The 25,502-nt window shown below is 50.0% G+C and overlaps 1 protein-coding gene and 1 long non-coding RNA gene across 2 annotated transcripts in view; one reads left to right on the top strand and one right to left on the bottom strand.

The window, feature by feature from the left end:
- Positions 1–25,502, bottom strand: part of FBXW8 (F-box and WD repeat domain containing 8) — a 70,812-nt gene that overhangs the window by 4,291 nt on the left and 41,019 nt on the right. The window contains exons 7-10 of the mRNA XM_077307490.1: positions 24,679–24,885; positions 11,757–11,884; positions 3,358–3,531; positions 397–513 (exon numbers count right to left, since the gene is read on the bottom strand). Coding sequence (XP_077163605.1) covers positions 397–513; positions 3,358–3,531; positions 11,757–11,884; positions 24,679–24,885 — 626 coding nt within the window. The remainder of the gene's footprint in view (positions 1–396; positions 514–3,357; positions 3,532–11,756; positions 11,885–24,678; positions 24,886–25,502) is intronic.
- LOC143822408 (uncharacterized) lies at positions 11,790–20,275 on the top strand. Its single transcript, XR_013226145.1, has 3 exons — positions 11,790–11,939; positions 14,674–18,038; positions 18,723–20,275. It is a non-coding gene; the product is annotated as an uncharacterized LOC143822408 (long non-coding RNA).

A 25,502-nucleotide genomic window follows, 5' to 3' on the forward strand; every position in this document is an offset into this window, starting at 1 on the left:
GCCACAAAGATTCTAGTGGACTCCCATGTTTCTATGGTCAAAGAAGAAGAGTTGGACTTCATAGCCCGCTTTTCCTTCCCCGAAGGAGTCTCAAAGCAGCTTCCAGTCGCCTTCCCTTCCTCTCCCCACAACAGACACCCTGTGAGTTAGGTCGGGCTGAGAGCGCTCTGACAGAACTGCTCTGCTAGAACAGTGCTAACAGGACTGTGACTGGCCCAAGGTCACCCAGCTGGCTGCATGCAGAGGAGCAGGAAATCAAACCTGGCTCTCCAGCTGAGACGCCGCTGCTCTTAACCACTCTGCCAAGGCTTCACCTACCCCTCAGTCCTCTTCCTTTCATGCCCAGTGGCCTCCCCCTTCTCCCTCCACTATGAGCAGCACCCAGCTGTCTCTTACCTGCGGTGAGCCGTCAGGTCATCGTCCATGATGCTGGCGCCCCGAGGAGTCTTCTCGTTAGGGATATTGGCGGTGATGAGACTGTGGCTGTTGAACCAGATGTAGCGGACAGGGTGCCTAAAAAAAAAAAGGAAGAGCCAAGTTCAGGTGGCCGTCGTGCAAGAAAGCTTAACCGTGAAAAATGTCTACGCAGCCTGAACAAGGCTTTATAGCTCAAGAAGCCCTTGCCAGATATGAAGAAATCTACTCAGAGTCAGACTATTACAGGGTACGTGGAACAAATACCTGCTCTAGGACTCCCTAGTTCTGGCCCCCCTCCTCTCTGTCTCTCTGTCTCTCTCTCTCACACACACACACTCTCCTCCCTCCCGCCCCCTGCCTCTCCTTCCTGGTCTCTTCCCCCTCCCTCTCTCAGATATACACACAGATTCCTTCCCCCCAACTCCACCTTCCCTTTCCCCTCCTTGCCACTTGCAGCAGGAGGGCCACTATGTTCTGCTGGGTTCCTTCAGGGCCCAGCACCCAGTGAGGCTCAGAGCTGGCCCTTCCTGCTCAGCCACTGCCACCTGCAGCTCCCCTCTTCCAAGGCCAGTCCTGCTCTCCTGATGGCAGGACCAGCCTGGGAAGATGGGTGGTGCCACGGTAGAGCACCAAGCAGGGATCAGTGCTGGGCTGGCTGCTCTGCAGCCACCGGCTTACCTCCTGTCTTCTGATGCTGTTCCCACTCTCCAGAGGGTGGGCCAGCCATGGCGGCTGTGCCAGAGCAACAAGCAAGGCACAGCTACCACCCACCCACCCACTGCGTTTCTATGGCAGAGTGGGGATTTGGCCTGGGCAAATAATCCCCATTGGTGCCCATAGAGAGCAGTACTGGGCTACACAAACCAGCGGCTTCCCCACGGATAGGCGGCTTCTTGCTATCCCTGCGACCCCTTGTCACTGTAATTCCCTGCAAGAAGCAAGAACCAGAATACAAGAGAACAGACGGCTGGAAACAGTGACGATTTTTTTGTCTGTCCCTGAGTTGCTGGTTTCACGGAGAACAACAGCCGCGCTGAGCGGGGGAGGATCGGACTCAATTCCGGTGCTCTTGCACATTTGGGCACCCAGCTTTTCAGGCCCTTCCTCTCCATCTCTACAGCCCATGGAAGGGCGGGAGCAGAATGAAATTCGCTGCTCTCTCAAAGAGGAACAGGCCTTGCCTGGCTTAAAGGAAACGTCGAGCAAAGGTGCCTTTAGCGCCACCCAGTGGGGTGTGGCAGAATTACCACGAGACGTTAGCCGGTCTTGTGAGGTCAAAAAGCAGCTTTCCTTTCAGCACCACTGCTTCTGCGTGACATTATATATCGAGGCCACCGAACACATCACAAGCTGCCAGCAACCAATCGTCTGACTCAGCATAGTCCAGAATTGTTCCTGCTAATCTGGGCAAAGGTGCTGGTGTAACCACAAACCAAACCTGTCCCCTTGGCCTTCTCTCACGTGAATGTAGGAAGCGGTTTAAATATGATCAGGCAACGGGTCCCTCTAACTCAGCACTCTCTCGTCTAATTCAGGGGTAGTGAACCTGTGGTCCTCCAGATGTCCATGGACTACAATTCCCATGAGCCCCTGCCAGCAAATGCTGGCAGGGGCTCATGGGAATTGTAGTCCATGGACATCTGGAGGACCACAGGTTCACTACCCCTGCTCTTATTGACCGCAAAGGTGTGTCATTCTAAGATTCTCCCCAGGGAAGCTTCAATGAGGTTTACATAATTATTCAGAAGAAGTTGCTTTTTATACCCTCTTTTTACCGCCCGAAGGAATCTCAAAGCGGCCTTTCCTTCCTCTCCCCACGACAGACACCAGGGCAGTACAGCTCGGTCAGAAGAGCTGTGTCAGGGCTGTGACTGGCCCAAGGTCACCCAGCTGGCTGCACGTGGGGGAGCGGGGAATCGAACCCGGCTCGCCAGATTGGAAGCCGCCGCTCTTAACCACCACACCAAACTGGCTCTCTGCAAAAGAGACCCAGTGAAGTTGATTAGGCTGAGAGCGAATGAATGGCCCACAGTCACTCTGACCTGGATGGCCCAGGCTAGCCTGATACTGTCAGAGGCCAGAAGCTAAGCAGGGTTGGGCCTGGTTAGTTGTTGGGTGGGAGCCCGCCAAGGAAGCCCAGGGTTGCCAGGCAGAGGGAAGCCACCTTGGTTAGTCTCTGGACTTGATAATCCTCCAGGGACACCGAAAGTGCTTGAGGGTGCTTTCCGTCACCATCACCCCAGTATGTTTCCATGCCCGAGTGGGGATTTTAAGGACCTGGGTTTCCCTTGCCTTCATCAGACACTGTAATCCCAACACCAAGCTGGGGAAACCAGAGACTCAACCAGGGATCTTCTGCACACCAACAGAGGTTATGTTCTAGCACTGAACCATGGCCCTTTCCCATTGCGTAGAATCAGAGAATCACCAAGTTGGAAGGGGCCAAACAGGCCATCTAGTCCAGCTCTCTGCTCAATGCAGGATCAGCCTAAAGCAGCCACTGCTTACAGAATCATAGCACCATAGAATTGGAAGGAGCCATATAGTCCAGTCTGCTGCTCAATACAGGATCAGTGTAAAGCATCCATGATAAATATCTGTCCAGCCACTGCTTATAGACTCATAGAGTCCTAGAGTTGGAAGGGGCCAGACGGGCCATCTAGTCCCGCCCCCTGCTCAACGCAGGATCAGCCCAAAGCATCCAGGATAAGTATCTGTCCAGCCACTGCTTATAGAATCATAGAGTTGGAAGGGGCCAGACAGGCCATCCAGTCCAGCCCCCTGCTCAATGCAGGATCAGCCTCAAGCAGCGAGGATCAGTATCTGTCCAGTCGCTGCTTGAAGACCGCCAGTGGGATGGAATTCACCGTCTCCAACACCAAGCTGTCACAATTACGCAAACCAGCTTAAAAGGCAAACTGGAACGGCAGTCCTCCTCACCTGGCATGCATTTCCCAGAGTTTGGTGCCCATCCGCTGGTCCCAAACGCAGACGAGGCCGTCTTCTCCTCCGCTGACGACCTTCCAGTCATCCATCTGTATGGCAGAGATGCCCAGCTGGTGGCCATAGAGTGAGCAGACGGGGTTGTTTCTGCGGAGGTCGTACACCCTCACCCTAAAATGAGAACAGAAGAACATCAACGCTCACAGGTCGGGGCAGGGGGTTTTTGATTTTAACGACTGATTTGTATTGCTTGGGTCATCTTAAGTTTCCAAGCCAAATGCTTACCCAGTTTGTTGGCACCCTCAAATGCTCTTTGTTTGGCCCATTTTAAATTGCAATATATTTCATTTGACATATTCTGAGCAAGCCGTTTAATCAAATTAATTCCTTGCAATAGTTTTTTTCTTCCGCGTCTTAAGCTGGTTTTCCTTGGAGTGCAGAAGGTCCATAAGTTGTACCCCATTCATTCATTCATTCATTCATTCATTCATTCATTCATTCATTCATTCCTGATTCCTTTTGTTTTTTCTCTATACCAGAGGTAGTCAACCTATGGTCCTTCAGATGTTCAAGAACTACAATTCCCATGAGCCCCTGCCAGCATTTGTAATAAAGTACAAGGACTTATTCCAACACTGGTGACTGGAAATGTGTGTCCTCCTTACCCTGGTATTCCCACCAGACGGTCCTGATGGATGAGATCCAACAGCCATCTAGTCCAGCTTCCCCTCTACCTTTACGAGAACCGGTGTGGTGTAATGATCAAGAGTGGCGGCTTCTAATCAGGCGAGCCGGGTTTGATTCCCCGCTCCTCTACCGGCAGCCAGCTGGGTGACCAGAGGTCCATCAGTCCTGTTAGAGCTATTCTCATAGAAGAAGAGTTGGTTCTTAGATGCCGCCTTTCTCTACCTGAGGGAGTTTCAAAGTGGCTTCCAGTCGCCTTCCCTTTCCTCTCCCCACAACAGACACCCTGTGGGGTGGGTGAGGTGGAGAGAGCCCTGATATCACTACTTGGTCAGAACAGCTTTATCAGTGCTGTGGCAAGCCCAAGGTCACCCCGCTGGCTGCATGTGGAGGAGCGGGGAATCAAATCTGGGTTGCCAGATTACAAGGTGCCACTCCTAACCACCACACCAAGCTCCTAACTACTACAACAAGTCCTGCCAGAGTGCTCTTAGACTCACCTCCCTCACAGGGTATCTGTTGTGGGGAGAGGAAAAAGAAGCCTCTTTGAGACTTCTTCTGGGAGGGAAAAGTGGCATATTAAAAACCAACTCTTCTTCTTCTACCTCTTTCGCAAGCCAAATGCTTCCTGGATCTCTACAAGCAGGGCATAAATGTGAGAAACCCTTTGTTCTTCTTGTGTGCCCCGTGTTCCAGCATCTTCCGTTCAGGTGGGTGATGCTACGGAACATACAGTTTCTATGGAGACTTTGTGGCTTGCAGCTGCTGGCCAACTCGTCTGCCCCTGCATAAATTTACCTAATCCTCTTTCAAAGCTATCTAAGTCGGTGATCGGCCCTCGCATCTTGAGGGCAGCGAATCCCATAAACTGATGAGTTAAAGCCCCGATCCCTGATCATTAAACTCTCTCACAGACTAACCTCCTTCTTTCGGGGGTCTGACTCATAAGCCGTTGACCTCCCGGGCTTGGCTACGTAGCCGTCTGCGTTGTGAAAAGCCAATCACTGCTTCTACCTGGATGGATGGGTTGGCTTTGTCGAAATGGGGAAATCGATACATGATTTCATGCAAGGGGCCCTTTCGAAGGCAGAGTGCCCCCCGAGGATTAATCACGAGCGCATTTGTAAATCACGCTCAGCAGGGCAAGAAGTCTCCGAGGATGCTGGAGTACAGGATGCGGCCTCTGCATGCCGATTCCGCAGTGTTTCACTCTGCACAAGTGGCAACTCTGTATTTGTAACAATAGGAACAAGACTGTATGTTGAATTACAACTGAACTTCCCTGCCCCATATGCGAGCTGGCAAAAATCTCAGAAGCCAGAGAGGTGGCTGAGAAGCGTTCCCAGCGGGCAGGAAAAAGGGGACTGCTAGCAGAATAAATTATGCAGAATACAGAATATATTATGCATAATAGGATCATACTGCCTTGCAACTGGGGTCGCGGGTACTTCAGGTTGCCCGTTTATTGGCATGATGCAAAGAAGCCCTTTTAGAAGAGGAGGGTATGTTTGTACCCTGCTTTTCTCTACCTGAAGGAGTCTCAAAGCAGCTGACAATCACCTTTCCTTCCTCTCCGCACAACAGACAACCTGTGAGGGAGGTGGGACTGAGAGAGAGCTGTGGGAGAACTGCTCTGTGGAAACAGCGCTATCAAGACTGTGACTGGCCCAAGGTCACCCAGTTGGCGGCATGTGGAGGAAAAGTGGAGAATCAAACCCGGCTCGCCAGATTAGAAGCCACCGCTCTTAATCCCTACACCAAACTGGCTTTGGACAGCATTGGACATGCATGGACTATCAGTTCACAAACATCTCCACCCATGCAGATGTGGGCAAGCCCAACTCCTTGGTCAATAAAAACCAGAACATTCACCAATATCATCCATCACACTTGTAAAGCAGCTCATGAACTGTAACAAGCCTTCAGAATAAATCTGGCAAGGCCAGGTCGACTACGAAAGGAGATTTCTGCAGGAGCCAGTAGTGGAATGTACCGTCCTTGTAAGAGCCCCTCATGGGCAAAGGGCGCCTGTTCCAGGGGCAGGATATATGCAGTGCCTCCAGAAGGACCACAGTTCATTCCTAGGCATCTCCAGTTCAAGGATCTCAGGTAACAGATCTCGGGGAAGACCTTTCTCTAGACGAGACCTTGGAAAGCCATGACCGGTCAGACGAGATTTTACTAAGGTGAGAGAGTCCAGTCCTCTGACTTCATATTGGAGAACCTGTGGTCAGGGTTGCCAGGGGAACATGTAGATTTGCTGTATTCTGAAGCTGCGGCATCACTTCCGGAGTGACAAGAGAAACAGGGGAGAATCTTAAAGAGTGTTGCACTGGTGCAATGACCTCACTTCCGGGATCATACCAGAAGTAACATCACGGCATCAGAACATGGTGCAGCCCACCCACCCCTCCCGCATTTGATCGTTGCTGCTCGACTGAGCACCAACACATCCCCGGCCTGTGGCTTTGTAAGAGATCACAGGCCTTGCCGGCAGGAAGGGGCTGGTTCAATTCCAGTGGAAAGGCCTCGTGTGCAGATGTTGGGAAGAGCTTTCTGTGTCTGAGAACAATGACCAGCTAATGATCCGGCTGCTGATCTCTCTTTGTTTTGAAAAGAAATACATATATCTTTGAATGCCCCTGTCTACAGAGGGCCTGGGTATGAGAGACAGGGAGGGAGGGAGGGGGAGAGAAAGAGAGCCCAAGCTCACAGGCACAGAAGGAACGGCTGAAAAGTTTCATAATCCAAAATGGAGGAGATTAAAACAGCAAAACACAAAAGCAAAAAAAAAAAAAAACAACCCGGAGAGACGAATGGGAACCGCCACAGAGGTCGCTGGAAAAAAATCAAAACTCCCGCCGGCTAATCCTTGGGAAAAGACCGACGGCAGAAGCCCAATACCCAAGTGGATAGCGGCCTGCCGAGGAGGAAGTTCGCTGTGCCAGAACTTTCATTGTTTAGGATTCCTGCTCTGATCCGGAGGTTGTTCCAAAATAAAAAAAAGAAAAGGGAAAAAAAGAATCTCCCCCTCCCTCCCCACACACACACCTCCCCTTTCTCCCCTTCTCTAATGAAACCGCTCCATAGGAGCCTGCAGACAGCTCTATCCTGACAATTAAAACAAAAAGACGACAAAGACTCCAACCGGGCGGAATCCGTCTGACAGGCTGGAACGGGGAAGGGGGCACGCTCGGGCTGGGGCGCTCCCAACACCTCCGCGTGGATTGTCAGAACGGTCCACAGATGGAGTAAACAAAAGCCCGGCTCCCCTCTTCCTCCGACAAAGTGGGGGGGGGGGGCTCGGCAGAACCTTGGGCTCGGCAAACAGCGCAAAACACCTCCAAGCCCGGTCCCTGACACCACGCCACCTGGCGCTCTGCCCGCCGGCGCCACGCATGGTAATCAGGCTGCCTTCGATTCCGCAAGCCCTGGCGGCGGCTTTGTGGTTTCATTAGCGAGGACCCGGCGTCCAGGCAACCGTGCCCGGGGAAAAACAAAGACGCTCAAGAGTTGCCGTGGAAAGTCTGACGAGCCTAAGGACCTCCACACGATTGTGTGGCGTCAATCCTCCCAGGCTTCCGGGAGCGTAAGGGTGGAATTCTGCACGTGGGGCAAAATGCAGGATCCTGAGCTCATCTCAGCATCTCTATCAAAGGCACTGTTAGTTGTTTTCTTTTTTAAATGTTTCTAGTCCTCATGGCGATGAAGCGCAACGTGTGGTATGTGAACAATAACCAAGGAACCTCTGAGGATGAAACGGAATCGGATTCGGGCAGCTGCCACTGGTTTGCTTGATTCAGGTATGCAGTGTAAGGCGGAGAGTCCTTAAAAACAACAACATGAAAAAAGGGAGTCCATCGATAGTATGGAGATGGAAACAAGAAGAGTTGCCAGGAGCAACTCAATGAGGGATCTTGCAAGTAAGGGCAAAACTGTAAATTAGTAAACAGGAGGCCTCCAGAAGAATTCAGATGGTTAGGATAAATAATAGCTATGTATATTTTATCGGATTCTCTTTCGACAACTGGAGTCTACAAATGAACAGCATGCTGAATATCTTTCGTTTCTGCATTGTGCAGGGGGTTGGACTAGATCAGGGGTAGTCAAACTGCGGCCCTCCAGATGTCCATGGACTACAATTCCCAGGAGCCCCCTGCCAGCAAATGCTGGCAGGGGGCTCCTGGGAATTGTAGTTCATGGACATCTGGAGGGCCGCAGTTTGACTACCCCTGGACTAGATGATCATGGGGGGACCCTTCCAACTCTACAATTCTAATGTTTTGGGGGGAGCTCACCAGGGTGGGCTACTTTGAATTTCTGCTTCATTGACACAATGTTAATTGTATTTGATACACACAATCTCTATGTCTCCCCCCCCCCAAATTTTCACCTCTCCTTTCTTTCCATGCTCCATTGCTTAAAATAGTGATCCCCAACCTGTGGGCTGCGGACCACATGTGGTCCTTTGATCAATTGGAGGTGGGCCCCGAAGGACACCTCCCCCCCCCGGCCCTTTACTTCATCCCCCCCAGCCCTTTACTTCATTGTTGTGGCGTGTCTGTATCTTATTTTGAAGGGATGTTTAAACATGACCATAGCGATCAGAGAGCGCTAGGGCAGTGGTTGAGAGTAGAGGAGTAAACTACCCCCCCCACTGGGCCTCAGTAAAAGGCGCTGAGTGGTCCCCGGCGATAAAAAGGTTGGGGACCACTGGCTTAAAACACTTTTCACCATGCCTTGGCTTGCTTCTGGTATTGGACTTTGCATGGGAGAAATGTGATTCTAACTAACAGAAGACAGGAAGTTCAGCACAGGAGGCTGTAGCTCCCCCTCCTCATCCATGTGCCCCTTTTCTTGTAATACACACATACACACGCCTTATTGCACATGCGCTATTGCAGAATACATTAATGCAGGCTTTCTCAACCAGGGCTTCATGAATTGATGGGAGTTAATTTTTTAATATATTTTTTCTAAAATGTGTTAAACATTTATCAGTGATAATGACCATACATGGTCATGTTGACCCCTCTTAAAACGGCCAATGATGGGCCTGGAGGGGGTGGGAAGAGGAGGGGCCACGGGTGGGCGTGTCCACATCTCTGCTTCCCAACCATATTGGACACGATTGCGCCACTTCTGGGGTTTCTCGAAGTCTGAAGAATGTTTTGGGGGGTCTCTCAACAGTTGAGAAAGGCTGCATTAATGAAATGGCAACTCCTGTCCACGTTGGCCCTTGAAAGCAAGCTCCTTGCCGCACTGGATTGCTTTCTGACTTCAGGGAAAGATCACTAGAAAGCCACCCTGGCTGGCCCTCTCTTCAAGAAGTAGGAAAGAACAAGTTTTCCGCCATAATTTACAGGACGGGCCGTGGCTTGGCATTGATCTGTGTCATCTCCCATTTAAAAGCGTCAGGCAGTAAGGTGACGGGAAAGACCTCCGCCTGACACCTTGGAGAGCTAGCTGCCAGTCTGCATGGACAAGACTGATCTTGATTTGGTATACGGCAGCTTCTTGTATCCAAGAATTGGCTTTGAGAAGAAGGGGGGGTGGGGAAGGGGAGACTGCCTTCCAAGCAGAACTGCTTACGGCTGCTCCCCTGGAAATGGAAGGGACAATCTGGCCCGGGAGGAAGTTGTGAATCACAGAATCATAGAACAGCAGAGTTGGAAGGGACCCCTGGGTCATCTAGTCCAACCCCCCCCCCCCCCCGCACAATGCAGGACACTCACAACCCTTTTGCTTACCCACCGTAACCTGCCACCCGCTTGAATCTTCACAGAATCAGCCTCTCCATCAAGATTCAAGGGGGTGGCAGGTGAAGATGGGCAGGGTCCACTGCTGGGGGTGGGGGAAATGGTCTGGCTCACAGATAACGGCCATGGAGGTGGGAAAGAGCCAGGAGAACAGACTTACTACTTTTAAAAATACACAAGCCTGTACAAACAGAAAAGTAGCCCAAAAGGGGGACCGACTTTAGGCTTCCTGCCGGCTTTCTCCTTGCAACGTCCTACACTGCAGGGAGACTACAGTGTGATCTCACCTGTGACCTCTGCCTTGGCAGAGCTGCTCCGTTCACCTGCATGCCTCAACCATGCCTTGGACTCAGAGTCTCTGGGTGGAATTGCAGGGACAGAAATTCACCCGTTCTCGCGTCTCCCTCTGACTGCGTGTCGGTTGACAAAGAAGAGATTGGCAGAAAAAGGGAAGGAAGAAAAGTTTTTCCGCAAGCTGGTGCCCTGGCAAACTTGAGGCGTGACATTTGGCAGCTAAACGCCTTGCTGTCGGAAGCCCGCGACACCAGCCCTGCTGCCACCTGCAGTCTGATGCACCCGTATTTTTTTTCCGGGAGGGTGGGAGGGGGGAATGGAACGATTGGGTCTTGGTCTTCGGCCACCACCCCCTCTCTGGGGCAAGACATCCGATCATTGCAATAAAGAGCTCCCCCCCCATCTAAAAAATTGGACTCAAAGGGGTATTTTTAAGCACTTTAATCCTTTTGTGCTGATGACTCCCTGTGCGTTCGCATTTGCCAGCAGACACGGAGCAGAAGGGGGGGGGGGGAGGCAGAACTATGACTGGCCAAGTGGAATAGATAAAGAGAAGGCTTGCTAATCAGCTAAACAGAATCTGGAATCTGTTCACATGAAAAATTCCCTTTTTTTTTTTTTTTTTGGTCACCTGAGGGACACGGTCGCGCATGCAGCCTTGTCACTCGTTGGCGAGTGGAACTATTTTGGCCTGCGAGATTCCCTCCGCACGCATCCCCCTTTAGGTTATTTTTCTTCTTTGGTGCCGGGAAGTGAGGTTTTCCATGCCAAGCTCATTTTGTGAGTGGCAGCGGGAAAGAGAAAGATATTCCAAGAGCCCTCGCTGGGCCGTACACCAACTGTGTCCACCAAATGGCTTAAAAAACACAAAACAAAAAACTAGGAATGGGATTCTTCCCATTGAGCTTTTAAAAAGAAAACAAAGCGGGCCACGCTGTCCAACCATTACCTAATACTCTGCTTCTCAAAGTTTGCAAAGGTCCCCAACCTTTTTATCACTGGGGACCGGTCAACGCTTGACAATTTTACTGAGGCTGGTGGGGCGGGGTAGTCTTTTGCCGAGGGATGTCACTGCTGCTGCTTGAGCCCCTGCTCCACTTGATTTCCCGCCGGCGCCCCTGACTTCCCGCCGCCCACTGGGGGGCGCTGCCAGCAGCAGCTGCGCAGTGCCACGCCGAGGTGAACCCCAGCCATGGTGGCCGCCGGAGAGCACCAAAGGTGAGCCATGGCAGAGTGGCAGGGCAGCCCTCGAGGCAGCAGCCGGGGAGGAAGACGAGGAGGAACTACGGCTCAGTACCGACTGATCCCGGGGTTGGGGACAGCTGATCTAGTCCAACCCCCTGCACTATGTAGGACACTCCCAACCCTATTGCTCATCCACTGTCACCTGCCTCCTCCTTGAACCTTCACAGAATCAGCCTCTCCGTCAGATGGCTATGCAGCCTCTGTTTAAAAATCTCCAAAGATGGAGAAGCCGCTTGTTACACTGCTCCTGCGTGTGGCCAGTCTCCCTGAATGCCAGTTCCTCAGCACTGGAGGGGGTGTGTGTGCTGTTGCCTTTTTGCCCCTGATGGGAGGGGGCTTCCTAGAGGCATCCGGTTGGCCACACTGGGATGGCAGACTAAATAGACCCATTACCCTTCTCCCACACAGACCTACCTTCTGTCCTTATTCCCAGCCACCACCATCCAAGGAGGACTGTCCCGGAGGTTGACGCAGGAGAAGTCGCCCAGGGAGCTGCCCAGCTGCGCCACGCAACCTCCCGTTTCCAGGCTGTAGAGAAGGATCTGGAAAGCAGAAGAGGCGCCACAAGGTTACTTGACAGGGTGGCCGAGGAGAGCGGTGAGGATGATCCGGGGCCTGGGGACCAAGCCCTATGAGGAAAGGCGGAGGGACGTGGAAATGTTCAGCCAGGAGAAGAGGAAGCTGAGAGGGGACAGGATGGCTCTATTTAGGTACTGGAAAAGTTGTCATTCAGAGGAGGGCAGGGATCAGTTCCTGTTGGCAGAAGAGGAGAGCACTCGCAGTAAAACCCTGGTGTTTCTTGATGGCCTTGGAAGGGTTTCCTGAATGGTTGGGAGTTCATTAATTTATATCTATATCTATATCTAGAGATAGAGATCTGTCTGTCTGTCTGTCTATCTATCTATCTTCCTTTGTTAAACATTTATTGGATTATATGTCTGGTCTGTCTGCCTGCCTACCAACCAACCAACCAATTACATTTATGTACCGCCCTCCCCTAAGGCCCAGGGTGGTTCACAAAGAACGTAACAGAACAATACATTAAAATGACTGCTTAAAATCAATGAAAGGTAATAACAGTAATAACGACAATAAACAGAGAACAACAGTCTAACAGTGCAGGGGTAGTCAACCTGTGGTCCTCCAGATGTCCATGGACTACAATTCCCATGAGCCCCTGCCAGCAATTCATGGCAGTTGTAGTCCATGGACATCTGGAGGACCCCAGGTTGACTACCCCGGTAACAGTGAACAGTCCAAGAGGCCCATGGTTGGTCATGTTGGTCAAGTTGACCTCCCTCTGGCCAATAATGGTCCTGATGGGGATGGAAAGGGGAGGGGCACGTGGTGGGCGTGTCCACAGCTCTGCTTCCCAACCGTATTCTGCACGATTGCAGCACTTCTGGGGGTTTCTGGAAGCAGAAAGAATATTTCAGGGGTTCCTCAATGGCCAAAAAGTCGAGAAAGGCTGGGCTAGCTGCTGCTCTCCCAGCGAGCCACCAAACGTTGCTCTGACATGCAAAGATGGCAGCCATGGCGACCGGCTGTGCAAACTCCGGCTCCAGGACTACAGGCTCCGCAGGCGATGGCTGCTGTCAGTCGCGCCCGCCAAACAAAGGCAAGCTTTCCCTATTTACACTTTTCAACGTTCAGGAATTGTGCGTTGCTGGGCCGGAGAGCTCCCCGAGCGCTGAATAATTCAACAAGCCCGAAATGCCTTAAGACGGCCTTCGCCCGTGACGTTTAGTTAAAGACCTTGGAGACTAGGGAGGGGTAGGGGAGGGGGAGAGGAGAAAGCAGGATCCATTTCGCGGGCGATTCTTTTCCACGTTACAAGTCCCTTAACGACCTTTACCGCCTCACCCCCTCGTTCGCTCTTTTAATAAGGCTGAGCAAATGGGACTTCATTTTCGCTGGTTGCTACAGAAGAGACCGCTCAATTATTCATGGGCCCGCTCTCCCTTTTGTTCAGGCAACCCATTAGCCTGATTCCACCTCTTTGTGGCACGAGTCGGGCAACCGGTGGCCGGTGGCCTTCGACAGATGGACGGGTGCGTGGCGGGAGCCCCCATGAAAGAACGGGCAGAAGGGTCTAATTTTGGGCAGGTGGGGTGGGCGGTGGCAATCTTGCTAACGTGTTGGAATCTGCCGACCTTCCAGCACCCTTCTGTAGCTACGTCTGGTTGCTAAGAAGGCCGCTTGGAAACCTTGTCGGGGTCCGGGACCCAAATGCAAGTGCTTCCCAAGATGAGAAAAATGTTGACAGGCTTCCTCGGGAGGTGGTGGGTTCTCCACTCTTAACTACTACACCACTCTCAAAAGTAGGTTAGTATCCTTGAGGTGCTTCTTGACCTGTAAGTAGGACCAGGACTTTTGGACTCCAAACCCGGAAGCAGAGCAGCAGTCAGGCAAAGAGGTCTAGGACAGGGGTTGTACGCTATCTCCCACCCGACGGCGGGTCAGTGGGCCATGCAGCGGCAGGAGTCTCCTGCATGCTTCTCTTGTGAAACCCAATCCTGACCAAAGCATTGCCGATTTCCTTCTCCCCACCGGTAGCACCGCAAACTTAGAGGTTCAAGGGTGACCTGTTGCCTTCTGGGAGGGTGGGAAGCAGGGGGCGGAATGTGCTGATGGGCACCCTACTGTGCCCCTGGAACAGATTGGGCTGCCGAATGGTAGGCTTTGTCTCAGTTGGAGTGCACCCTTGTATTATTTTAAACACGTAAACTGAAATGGCCCACAGTTGGGTTGGAAAGGGCCACCTCTCGATGTTCACAGTGGCAAAGTTCGGAGTTTTGTGATGGTGACTGAAGACAATGGCTTAGTGTGGTTATTGAAGAGCTGATGCTCAGCACAGGCATCATCTTGGGCAGGGGTAGTCAAACTGCGGCCCTCCAGATGTCCACGGACTACAATTCCCAGGAGCCCCCTGCCAGCATTCGTTGGCAGGGGCTCCTGGGAATTGTAGTCCATGGACATCTGGAGGGCCGCAGTTTGACTACCCCTGATCTTGGGACTCCTGGCTTGGGTCGAATGCATAGTCAGCATATGAACACCAACAGAGAGAGAGAGAGAGAGAGAGAGAGAGACAAGTGGATGCATTCGATAATAGATTTACAGATGAGCTAAGATTTGGAACATCTATAGGGGGAGGTTTGGAAGTGCGGGGGGGGGGGCTGAGAAAAGAGTAAATCTACACAGAAGAGCCAAAGGGAGGGAGGTGTGGAATAAAAAAAGGGGGAGGGGGCAAATGTGGAGCGGTTAATATGCATGAATAATGGATGTTTGATTTAAAAGCAGTTTACTCCAATATGATGTAATTTCTTGACAGCCCGCCAGCCAGACTGAGAATCTTGCAGCCTGCTGCCAGAGAGAAGCCAGCATGCAGCGTGGGGAATGCTACCTCATCTAGGATCATGCAGAAAATCGACTTTCATAGCATCCCAGAGGTTACTTTCCATTGGCGCCAGTGCGCGCGCGTGCACGCATACACACACATCCATACAAACAAGACCTCTCTCAGGTGCTGAGCATACCTGTGCAGTGCTCAAAGATGCTGGCTGGGGGGAAACAGCAGAAGCGACATGTTTCTAGCTTCGCGACCACCGAAGAAGAATCCTTTTTCCAAGTCCCTAACTTTGTCGTACAAATTACTGGGGAGGTTCTTTAAAAAAACAAAAGATTTGTCTCCTTTCGGTTTATTTTTTTGTTTGAAGAGCGTCAGAGCAACCTGCCGAAAGCTGTCATCTCTGAGTCAAGCCAGGCATCATGCGGGGAGACAGTGCCCGGGCCGCGGCAGCAAGTTCTGCCAAAGCACCTGCAACCCCTGCTGTTTCCGCCCCGGACCTTTCCTGAGAGCAGGCTGCCAATCTAGGAGAAATGCCAAACCCGACAAGGTTGGGATGTGGGCAGATGTCTGCTGGAGGCAGAAAGGAGGTCACCGGACTCGTTTAACCTGCGGACAAAGACAAACGGGGAAAGGAGTCTTTGCCCGTCTATTAAACATGGCGGCTGCCTTTCACCAGGACAGAGTAGTGAAAGGTGGGAGGGCACGGGACGAGCAAAGAATTCTGCTCTTGCGCATTCATGCCACGTGCAAGGGACTCAAGTTACCGGTCTGAGATGCTGATCTCCAATTAAGGCCTTGAAAAACATCAGCTACAATAATAACCATGCATAAATGCGATGCATACGTATAATTTTGATGTGACACAGAAATCCAAGGCTGTAAGTCGTATGTGACAATATACGCAGGGGCTTGATTTATTGTTGTTGTTGTTATTTTGGGGATCTGTCTTGAAAGCACCAGGTACATATAGGGGTCTCTACACAGGAGTGGATTAGGATTAAAGCCAGAGTAAGTATATCCATTTTAGCAGGGGCTTCTGGGAATTGTAGTCCATGGACATCTGGAGGGCCGCAGTTTGACTACCCCTGCATTTTAGGCTTTGGCCAGTTAATTCGAGGCTGGAGGTCCTAGAATGCCCCTCAACATCCAGGATGAGGTGAAAATGTTAGATGTCGAGAAGCTTGACAAAAAAAAAAACTCCACATCCCCCTCATCATGATTCATGAGACTGAACGGGCCTAACGCCATCTGTCAAGGGGATGTTCCAACTAGGCTGGCGCAGCAGAAAAGGGGTTGAGGTAAGAAATGAGTTCTGTTCCAATCCAGAGGGGCACAAGCCAAACACAAAGCCACTGGGACAAACTAAGTGATGTGAAGAAGTCAACAGCAGCGGACTGGATGTGCAACAGTATGCTGAACAGGTGCTCACATGGATGCAAATGGATGGCATTGTCTGTGCATGATTTTATTTCATAAGCGATAAAAGGGAGGTGTCATATCTGGATAACCGTTTCTGACAGCAGAGAGTCTTGACCACAATTAATTCTTGCACCCCCAAAAAAAGTTTTACTAAGTCTTATGAAGAGTCTGCACTCATGGGCCTCCTTGCATGAGTCCCTGAGCTTTCCACTAAAATAGAACAGAGACCCAACAGGTTGGGTTTGCCATCTCTCTGCTCCCAATCCAATTACGAGAAGATGATGACAACTAAGAGTTGGTTTTAATACCCTGCTTGTCACTACCCTAAAGAGTCTCAGAGCAGCTTCCAATTGCCTTCCCCTCCCCACAACGGACACCCTTTGAGGTAGGTGGGACTGAGAGAGTCCTGGGAGAACTGTTCTGTGGGAACAGCACTATCAAGACTGTGACTGACCCAAGGTCACCCAGCTGGCTGCATGTGGAGGAGCGGGGAATCAAACCCGGCTTGCCAGATTAGAAGCCACTGCTCTTAACCACCTCGCCAAGGCAGAAGGCCCCTGTTCAGTAGAGGAAGGAGGCAAAGCTTCAGCAGTAACTCATGCAGAGTCGCAGGACGCAAGTGGATCCTCATGGGACATTTTAAAATATTGATTTTACACAGCAAATGCAGTCCTCTGGGACACTGTTTTCGCGGGACTAACATGCATGATTAGACAAAGCTGCAAATCTGTAATTTATTTACTTTTGCTAATGACACTGAATCTGGGATTCCCTCCGCACGCTTTTCATGGTTGAAATACAAACAGGTGACATTTGATGTTTAAAAAATGTTGACTCAGGGAATCAAATCAGTAGCTAGTAAAGGAAAAAGGAACCCGGAGGCGTGTTACCTCTGAAAGGGAGGTTCCATTTATTTGTTTCTTTGCTTGTTACATTTATATCCCATTAGCCATCCCTACAAGAGTTTACGTCAAAATATGAAGCCACGGTTATGTCCGAATAAAAATTACTTGAATCATTTTAATCCCGAATGCCTAAACTCCTATTAGGACTGATGGTCGTTTCTCACTTTTTTACATTGGACTGTTTGTATTCGAACAATGCTTTCTCAGTGTACCTGTCAACCTTCAGCATATTTTTAAGATAATGCAACATTCTTTACTTCATGGGGCAAAATGTGCTGGCATTTCATCGACGAGAAAGGGTAAGCCATGAAGATACCAAGGAGGGCTGCAGGTTCAGTAGACCAATCATATATATCCCAATAAAGTTGACCTCAACCATACTAAATGTCTTGTAGCCTTTCATTCAGTCTGGAAGAAACGATGCAGCTTCCCACAATAAAGTAAATGAGGAAGACATGCGAAATGAGCTGAGGAAGACTTGCGAAACTGGATCATACCCGGGATGCCGGTTCTCTCGAACTCACTGTCTTCCATGATGTGAAGATATTTTTCATCTTGCTCTGCTTTATGGCGTGAAGATGTACCATCGCTTCTAGATTAAATGAAAGACTCAAATACATTTAGTGTGGTTGACGTCAACTTTATTGGAATATTGTGATTGTGGAGCCAGACGGTTTTCGTCTTTGGTTATTGCATTATCCCGTGTGATTTCCTTTTGTGTCACTTTGGTTCAGTAGACCGAGCAAGTGAAGTTTTAGTTGATTAACTATTGTATTTATTTATTTACATCACTGAATCTTGCTTTCCTCCCCTAGGAGGACCAAAGAGGCCAAAATAAAGTTTAAACAAAGAGTAAACTAAACCGCATCCGGATCGAGTTATGAATCCACTGGCCAAAAGGCCCCAGACTGCAGGCCAAGAGCCAGAAGGTCCACATTTCTGGTTATACATCTGTGGACTGCAGAAGGAGAATATTACGCCAATTCATTCCATGAGGCAAAAAGGATTTACAAAGAGAAAAAGGTGAGTGGATCAAGTCAGTGTTTAAAGGACCCTACCTGAAGATGAAATTAAAATGCTTTAGCCACCTCATGGGAAGGAAGGACTCCCTGGAGAAGAGCCTAATGCTGGGAGCGATCAAGGGCAAAAGAAGAAGGGGACGACAGAGAATGAGGTGGCTGGATGGAGTCACTGAAGCAGTCATTGAGAGCTTAAATGGACTCCGGGGAATGGTAGAGGACAGGAAGGCCTGGAGGATCATTGTCCATGGGGTCACGAGGGGTCGGACACAACTTCGCACCTAACAATAACAACCGTAGTTTTAACAGAAGATTAAACATCTTTCACGGTGTCTACCTGAGCCCTATGCCTTGATCATCTGACCCCCCTACTCTAGCCTGTTTCCCCCTGCTTTTAAAAGCACCAGTGGGGAAGACTCAAGACTTTTAGGAAGTTGGGTGAGGCAACCTCTGCTTGTGTACTCTGACAGTCAAGGAGAGGGCCAGGGTTAAAGTTCCTCCAGGCTGTTCTTGGTTCTGTTGAGTGTCTGCCAGGCTAGGGACACATCACCACTCCTGGTAGCTCAGCTCCTTCACCATCTCCTGGCTTGAGTCCTCCTCCTCCTCCTCAGGACCTGAGCAGGCCTGATCTGTCTGCAAGCCTTCCATCCCCAGGCTTTCGCTGCATGACCTCTTCTTTCATTTTCAGGTCAACTAGTGGTATGGAGGCGCTTAATGATGATGTCAGATCTGCATGCTGCTGGCCCTGACTGAGCCAGATGCATTCTGCCACAGTATAGGGCTAAGCATTTGGTGCACACGCCGAGCAAGTTCCATTACAGAAATATCGCTGTCATAAGGCATCATAAAGAGAATACCAGAATGCTCCTTTTGACAACACATGTTCACCTTTACTTAAGTGTTAAGCCTCCCAAGGACGTCTTACAGTGAATCTGGTATTATGCTAACACATTTAATTAACTCACTAATAGGTTAAAAGGTGGATTAGGCAACTAAACATCCTCTGGTAAACAGCTTTTTGTGTAAGATGGCTCTGATTGTATCAGGCTGAAGAAGCAAAGCATGGAGCCGGTCTAAATGTGCTCCAGCTTATATGCCCTTTTGGCCAACGGCTTGTAAACTCTTGGCTCCAGAAAACCCAAAATGGAACATGACTCGATGAGTGAGCGGAAGTTTCCGCCCCTCCCCAAACACAGCCAACGCGCTGATACGTCCCCGATATCAAAAGGCTCATCTACCAAATGACCAGAGTAATCAGCCAATACCAAGTCCCTTCACGTCTGGGGAATAATTATCGTAATACACATTAGTAATTAGTTTCCGGCGTGATGTCAGCCAGTCCGGCGATGCCAAGCAATCCCTCGTCCTCGTCAAACACATCCCAGCCGTCTGGACTCCTTCGGCCCCGTCTTCCTGATTAGAATACACACTGATGTGCGGCTCGAGACCATCTGCCAAAGCGCACCAAAGACTTTGCAACCACGTTAGGCCATTCGTCCGCATTGTGGAACGGGGCCGTGAGCCAATCGTTCCCTTCCAGTTTTGTATGGACCAGCCTTTCTCAACTTTTTTACCATTGAGGAACCCCTGAAACGTTCTTCAGGCTTCGAGAAACCCCAGAAGTGGCGCCATCGTGCACAATATGGTTGGGAAGCAGAGCTTTGTCCACACCCACCCGGAGCCCCTGCCCTTCCCACCCCCTGCAGGCCCATCATTGGCTGTTTTGGGGGCAGGTGGTGGGTCGACATGACCATCACCTGATAAATGTTTAACAAATTTCAAAAACATTCAGAAAATTAGTTAACTCTTACCCATTTGGGAAACTCCTCCAGGGCCTTCAGAAATGCCTAGGGTTTCACGAAACCCTGGTTGAAAAAGCCTGTGTTAGAGGCGTGAAGGAGGCCCTTCAGTTTTCAGATCTACGGCCTGCTGGATGGAAGAGGAGGGCTTCTGCAGCAAGGGGTGCAGAGCAGAAATATAAAAGGAGGAGCTCGCTTTCCTGCCTCCCAAGAGGCTGTGTGCCAGAGTTAAGGGGTGTACCGATGGAAATACCAAGAGTGGACAAGGGAGCTGCATTTACAATGTTGATGGCGCATCGTTAGGCTGCATGTGATGACTGGATGCAGTTTTTCCATTTCCAAGAGCTCTGCAGTCCTTATCCTTGTCTTCTGAAGTAAGCCGCTGCTGTCAGAGATCCATCTACTCTATAATCTTAAATGTTGCTTGTGGGCAATGCAAATCTTGCGGTAAAATAAATAATTTAATTTTTTAAAAAATAAAAGGCTGTTGCTGAATTTTTCAGCTTGCAGAAACCGGGCAAATGGAACACCTGCCCGGAATTGCTCTTCTTTGATCGCATTCATTTTTGCAAACGTTACGGTTTTGCATAGCTTCGATTTCACGGGGAAGGGCGGCGTTTTTCCCCACCCTCAATGTTAATTTCGTATCGCGGGCTCTGTTCCGATTGCTAAAACAACACGAAACAGAAGCAGACCCCCGAACGTGAGATGTCAGGATCCCCGTAAGCTGGATTCGGCTGCCAGCATGAAATCAGGTGTGTTTCTGCAGAATCACAGAATTCACAGGACCATTTTTTTCTCGGCCGCTGAGGAAATGAACGGAAGTGGAAAAAGCAAGTTGCCGACAGCCGCGGCAGAGATGGAACTCCACCCAGATTCGGTACACTCCTCTAGCCACCAAGCTCCATTTAGGTTGTGCCTTTCTGTGTGAAGCCGAGCACGGAAGCCGAGCTCTGTGCTTCCCCAGAGCTGATACACCAGTGTGTGTAAGGATCTGAAGTTCAAATCTCACTTCCCATCATCATACCACACTGGTTGGTCTTGGCAAAGCTATTCCTTTCTCTCCCCCACCCCCACATACACCCTCAATGTGCCCACCTCTCTGTACAGGGCCAGTTCCAAGTCTGGGGAGGGGATAAGAAAGAAGAAGACTTGAAGAAGAACAGACTCCCAGAGGAGTCTCAAAGCGGCTGATGGTCGCTTTCTCTTCCTCTCTCCACAACAGACACCCTGTGAGGGAGGTGGGGCTGAGAGAGCCCTGACAGGGCTGCTCTGTGAGAACAGCTCTAACAGGACTCTGACTAAGCCAAGATCACCCAGCTGGGTGCATATGGAGGAAGAGCGGGGAATCAAGCACAGCTTGCCAGATTAGAAGTGGGCGCTCCTTACCACTACACCAGGAAGGAGTTAGTTTTTATATCCCGCTTTTCACTACCTGAAGGAGTCTCAAAGCGGCTTACAATTGCCTTCTCTTCTTCTCTCCACAACAGACACCTTGTGAGGGAGGTGAGGCTGAGAGAGCCCTGACAAGACTCTCTCAAGCCAAGGTCACCCAGATATCTGTCACTACCTTTCCCCCTCTAAACAGGTTGCTTCCTTGTGCACATGTGTCCCCCTCCCCAATCATTTGGGAGAAGAGTGCAGATATGCCCTGGCACATTTTTAAGCCCCTCCTTCTGAAGCTTGCAGTACTTAAAGGAACATGAAAGACTCATGCTCAATCTCCTTCCTTGGGGTCCTAGCAGCAACTTCCAAGTTCCCCCCATGACGTGGTTGTAAGGGTGGTCTTCCAGTCCTGGAGCTGCTAGTAAACCCCCTACTCGGCAAGGGGCCTCCGTAGATGCCCAGCTGTGCTGATCCAGTAATAAACGGACAACACCCGTCTTCTCTTTCAGGTTGGAAGTAAGTATTACTGACATAACCCATGCAAAGGGCTTTGAGCCCGCACATTTACACAATGCTTTTTAAAAATTAAACGGCATCATCCATTATGCAGAACACAAGCTCGATGGGGAAAGACGGCATGGCTGCTATGGTCTATGCCAGGGATGGCCAAACTGTGGCTCTCCAGATGTCCATGGACTACAATTCCCACGAGCCCCTGCCAGCAACACTGGGCTCATGGGAATTGTAGTCCATGGTCATCTGGAGAGCCGCTGTTTGGCCTCCCCAGATTTAGAGCAGTTGAGTTAGGTCAGAGGCAAAAAGAGGCTTCAGCCTTAAAGTCCATGAGTTGGAGCAGATGATCTCATTGCTGGGCTTTTACCTTGAATAACATTCAGAGAATCTGGTTTTCCTAAGTACATCCCTGGTCGCACACGCGTTCTGCTAGTTCCATGCTTCCCTGACACATGGAGGACCAATTCTGATCAGGACAAAGGGCAAGGCAGGAGCAAGAGTTTAGGATGCTTAGGGCTGATCCTGCGTTGAGCAGGGGGTTGGACTAGATGGACTGTATGGCCCCTTCCAACTCTATGATTCTATGACTCCCCCATTTCCCCAAACGCCAGAGGGAGGTGCTATTTGCTTCACAGGGGGGCTGCAAGTGTAAGTAGATATGGCTTCAGGTTATTTTCCCCAAGACAGCAAGTAGCAGCTCCATATGGGGAAGGTTGCAGCTTCAAATACACACAGACACACATGCTCTGTCATCTATAACAGGGGTAGTCAACCTGTGGTCCTCCAGATGTTCACGGACGACAATTACCATGAGCCCCTGCCAGCGTTTGCTGGCAGGGGCTCATGAGAATTGTAGTCCATGAACATCTGGAGGACCACAGGTTGACTACCCCTGATCTAAAACACGTGAAGCAGCCCTGAGTATTGCAGGGGGAAGGAAGCCGGGGGCGCTTTGGGCAGCCATGCTCTGCTGCTATTATAACCGGCTTCTAAATTCCTCCAGGCCTTCAATGCTTCTAAATAAAGGGACGGATTCAATACGCGGCCAGTTCTGAGGAGTCTCGTGCTTTAAAGAAAAACATCTCGGAAAGAAGCTACAGCAAAGGGGCTATTTAAAGTCTGCTAAAGAAAGGCTAAGAGTTCCCTCTAGAGGCCTAGTGCTGTACCAAAAAACCCCAGTCTGACTCCCTCTGCTGTGCCTCGGCCAGGCACGGAGATGCGCTCATCGATCAACAATCCCGAAGGAACAGCTCGGTTCGCTTCAGTGCTGCATCCTGGGAATAATCCCAGTTTTGTGCGGGGAAAGGGGATGAGAACACGGTGGAACCTGGGGCTCGCAGCCAGAGAGATGGGGGTTGCTGCCACTCCTCTCCCTCTCTCTCAACAACCAGGAAAGGCCATGAACCACCTGTAGAGTCCCAGGTGCCACCCGCAGTTCACTGGTAACCCTGGGCCAGTCACGTACACTAGGTAGCTGTAAAGAAGAAGGGGGAATCACCTGATCAGATTCCTACGCGTAACCTGTATGGCCAAGCCTAGCCTGATCTCATCAGATCTTGGAAGCTAAGTAGCTTTCTTCCTTTCTTCCTTCCTTCCTTCCCATTAATTAATCAATCAATTAATCAATCAATTAATTAATTAATTAATATTTATATACCGCCCTCCCCGAAGGCTCCGGGCGGTTTACACAGAACTGAAACTATAAATGGAACCAAACATATAATAACTATAACATTCATATTATTAACTGATAATAACCAGGTAACAGTATAACATAAACAATAGTAATTTAAACAGGTCTAGGAGTCTTAGTGGGTTTCTGGGTGGGGAGGGGGGGCAGGGGCCCTGCAGATGTTGATTGATTGTGCCTGGTCTCAGCCAAATGCCTGGTGGAAGAGCTCCCTTTTGCAGGCCCTGCGGAGCTGTTTTAGTTCCGTCAGGGCTCTGATCTCCTCTGGGAGCTCATTCCACCAGTTGGGGGCCAGGACGGAGAAGGCTCTGGCCCTGGTTGAGGCCCCCTGCTTAGCTTCTGTTTCAGAGTCCATTTATTCAATCTTTGATTATTGACAATAGTTGTTCATGTTATAATTACATTTCTCATTTTCTCCCTCCCTCACTCCACCCCCACCCTCCACCCTACCTGCCGTTTCCTTATAACTCTTTCAACCATGTACACAGCTTCTTGATCCCGCTCAAGGCTTTATTCTTACTCTCCCTGTTCCCAGTCGACCTCAACCAATGGAAATACTTTGTCCAATTACTATTTATCCTTTCCTTTTTCTCTTCCCATAAGGCCTCCCCTCTTAAACAGATCACAATTTCAGAGCTAACATCCTCATAGAGATACTGAAACCAGCTTTCCCATGTCCACTTTGATTTATCTTTCCATCCCCTAGCAACAGCGGCTTGTATTGCAAGTACCATGGCTTTGTATAATTTGAGATCCTTTTTTTCCTTTAAATCATATCCCAAAATACCTGCAAACAACATATTTGCTTCTTTCACTATTGTATTTCCTAGAATATTTTCCATTTCCTGAATTATATTTCTCCAATATCCAGAAACTTCGGTACACTCCCACCACATATGTATATAATATCCCTTATCCTTTCCACAGTGCCAACATTTTGGGGTCAGCCCTTTTATCATATACGCCAACTGGGCCGGCGTTCTATACCATTTCCAAATTAACTTTCTAGTCATTTCCTTATATTTGTCTAATTTTATCTGTTTGTTTCCCTTTATAATTTTATGTACTACTTGATCAGGCAGTTGGATGTCCCTCTGCCCCCTGCTTAGCTTCTGAGATCGAACAGGACGGGGCTTGCCCGGGTTATCCCAAGGGTACTCAACACTTGTACGCAATCTGTCATGAAATAATAACCCAAAGTGAGCCAGAAGGTCCCCGCTCCCCTTTAGGTATTCTGGAACACCGTGTTTAAATACCTTGTTGGTCTCGTTGATCAGCCAGCCAAAGCCTTTGACTCCAAATGCCACTTTGTCTGAGACGTCCAGACATGTGATGGGTTGGCCGTAGACGGAGTGCAGAGTTTTGGTGGGTTCTCCTGCCTTGAGAAGGTAAACGGCCTCGTCTGTGGCGGCAACTGCTACTGGACAGCCTGTAACTTTGGGCACCAGGCACAGTGAGTTGACCTGCAAGAGTTCAGGTGGCTTTCAGAGATTGCAAGAGTTTAGACTTCAGTTCTAGCCTTCCGAGCTCTTTCCTCATGTCCTCTGGAAGTTTTAAGGAAGAGTTTAGCATTTTCCTCTAATCTAATTGTGTTTCACTATCTTCTGATAATGAGCCTCTTGTGGCGCAGAGCGGTAAGGCAGCAGACATGCAGCCTAAAAGCTCTGCCCATGAGGTTGGGAGTTCAATCCCAGCAGCCGGCTCAAGGTTGACTCAGCCTTCCATCCTTCCGAGGTCAGTAAAATGAGGACCCAGCTTGCTGGGGGGTAAACGGTAATGACTGGGGAAGGCACTGGCAAACCACCCCGTACTGAGTCTGCCATGAAAGCGTTAGAGGGCGTCACCCCAAGGGTCAAACATGACCTGGTGCTTGCACAGGGGATACCTTTACCTTTATCTTCTGATAGTGAAATGGAGATTGGGGGGGGGGGGGTTCTTACGTTGACAAGATCACTCATAGACAAGATGTTCACCAATATCTGGAGAACTACCAGGGACACATGAAAAAAAAAAACTCTTAATGATCAATCTGAGCATATACAAAATCCTCTCTGAAAAGTATGATGTTAGAAAACAGACA

The sequence above is a fragment of the Paroedura picta genome, chromosome 13 (assembly GCF_049243985.1).
Source record: "Paroedura picta isolate Pp20150507F chromosome 13, Ppicta_v3.0, whole genome shotgun sequence".
NCBI classification, from domain to species: domain Eukaryota; kingdom Metazoa; phylum Chordata; class Lepidosauria; order Squamata; family Gekkonidae; genus Paroedura; species Paroedura picta.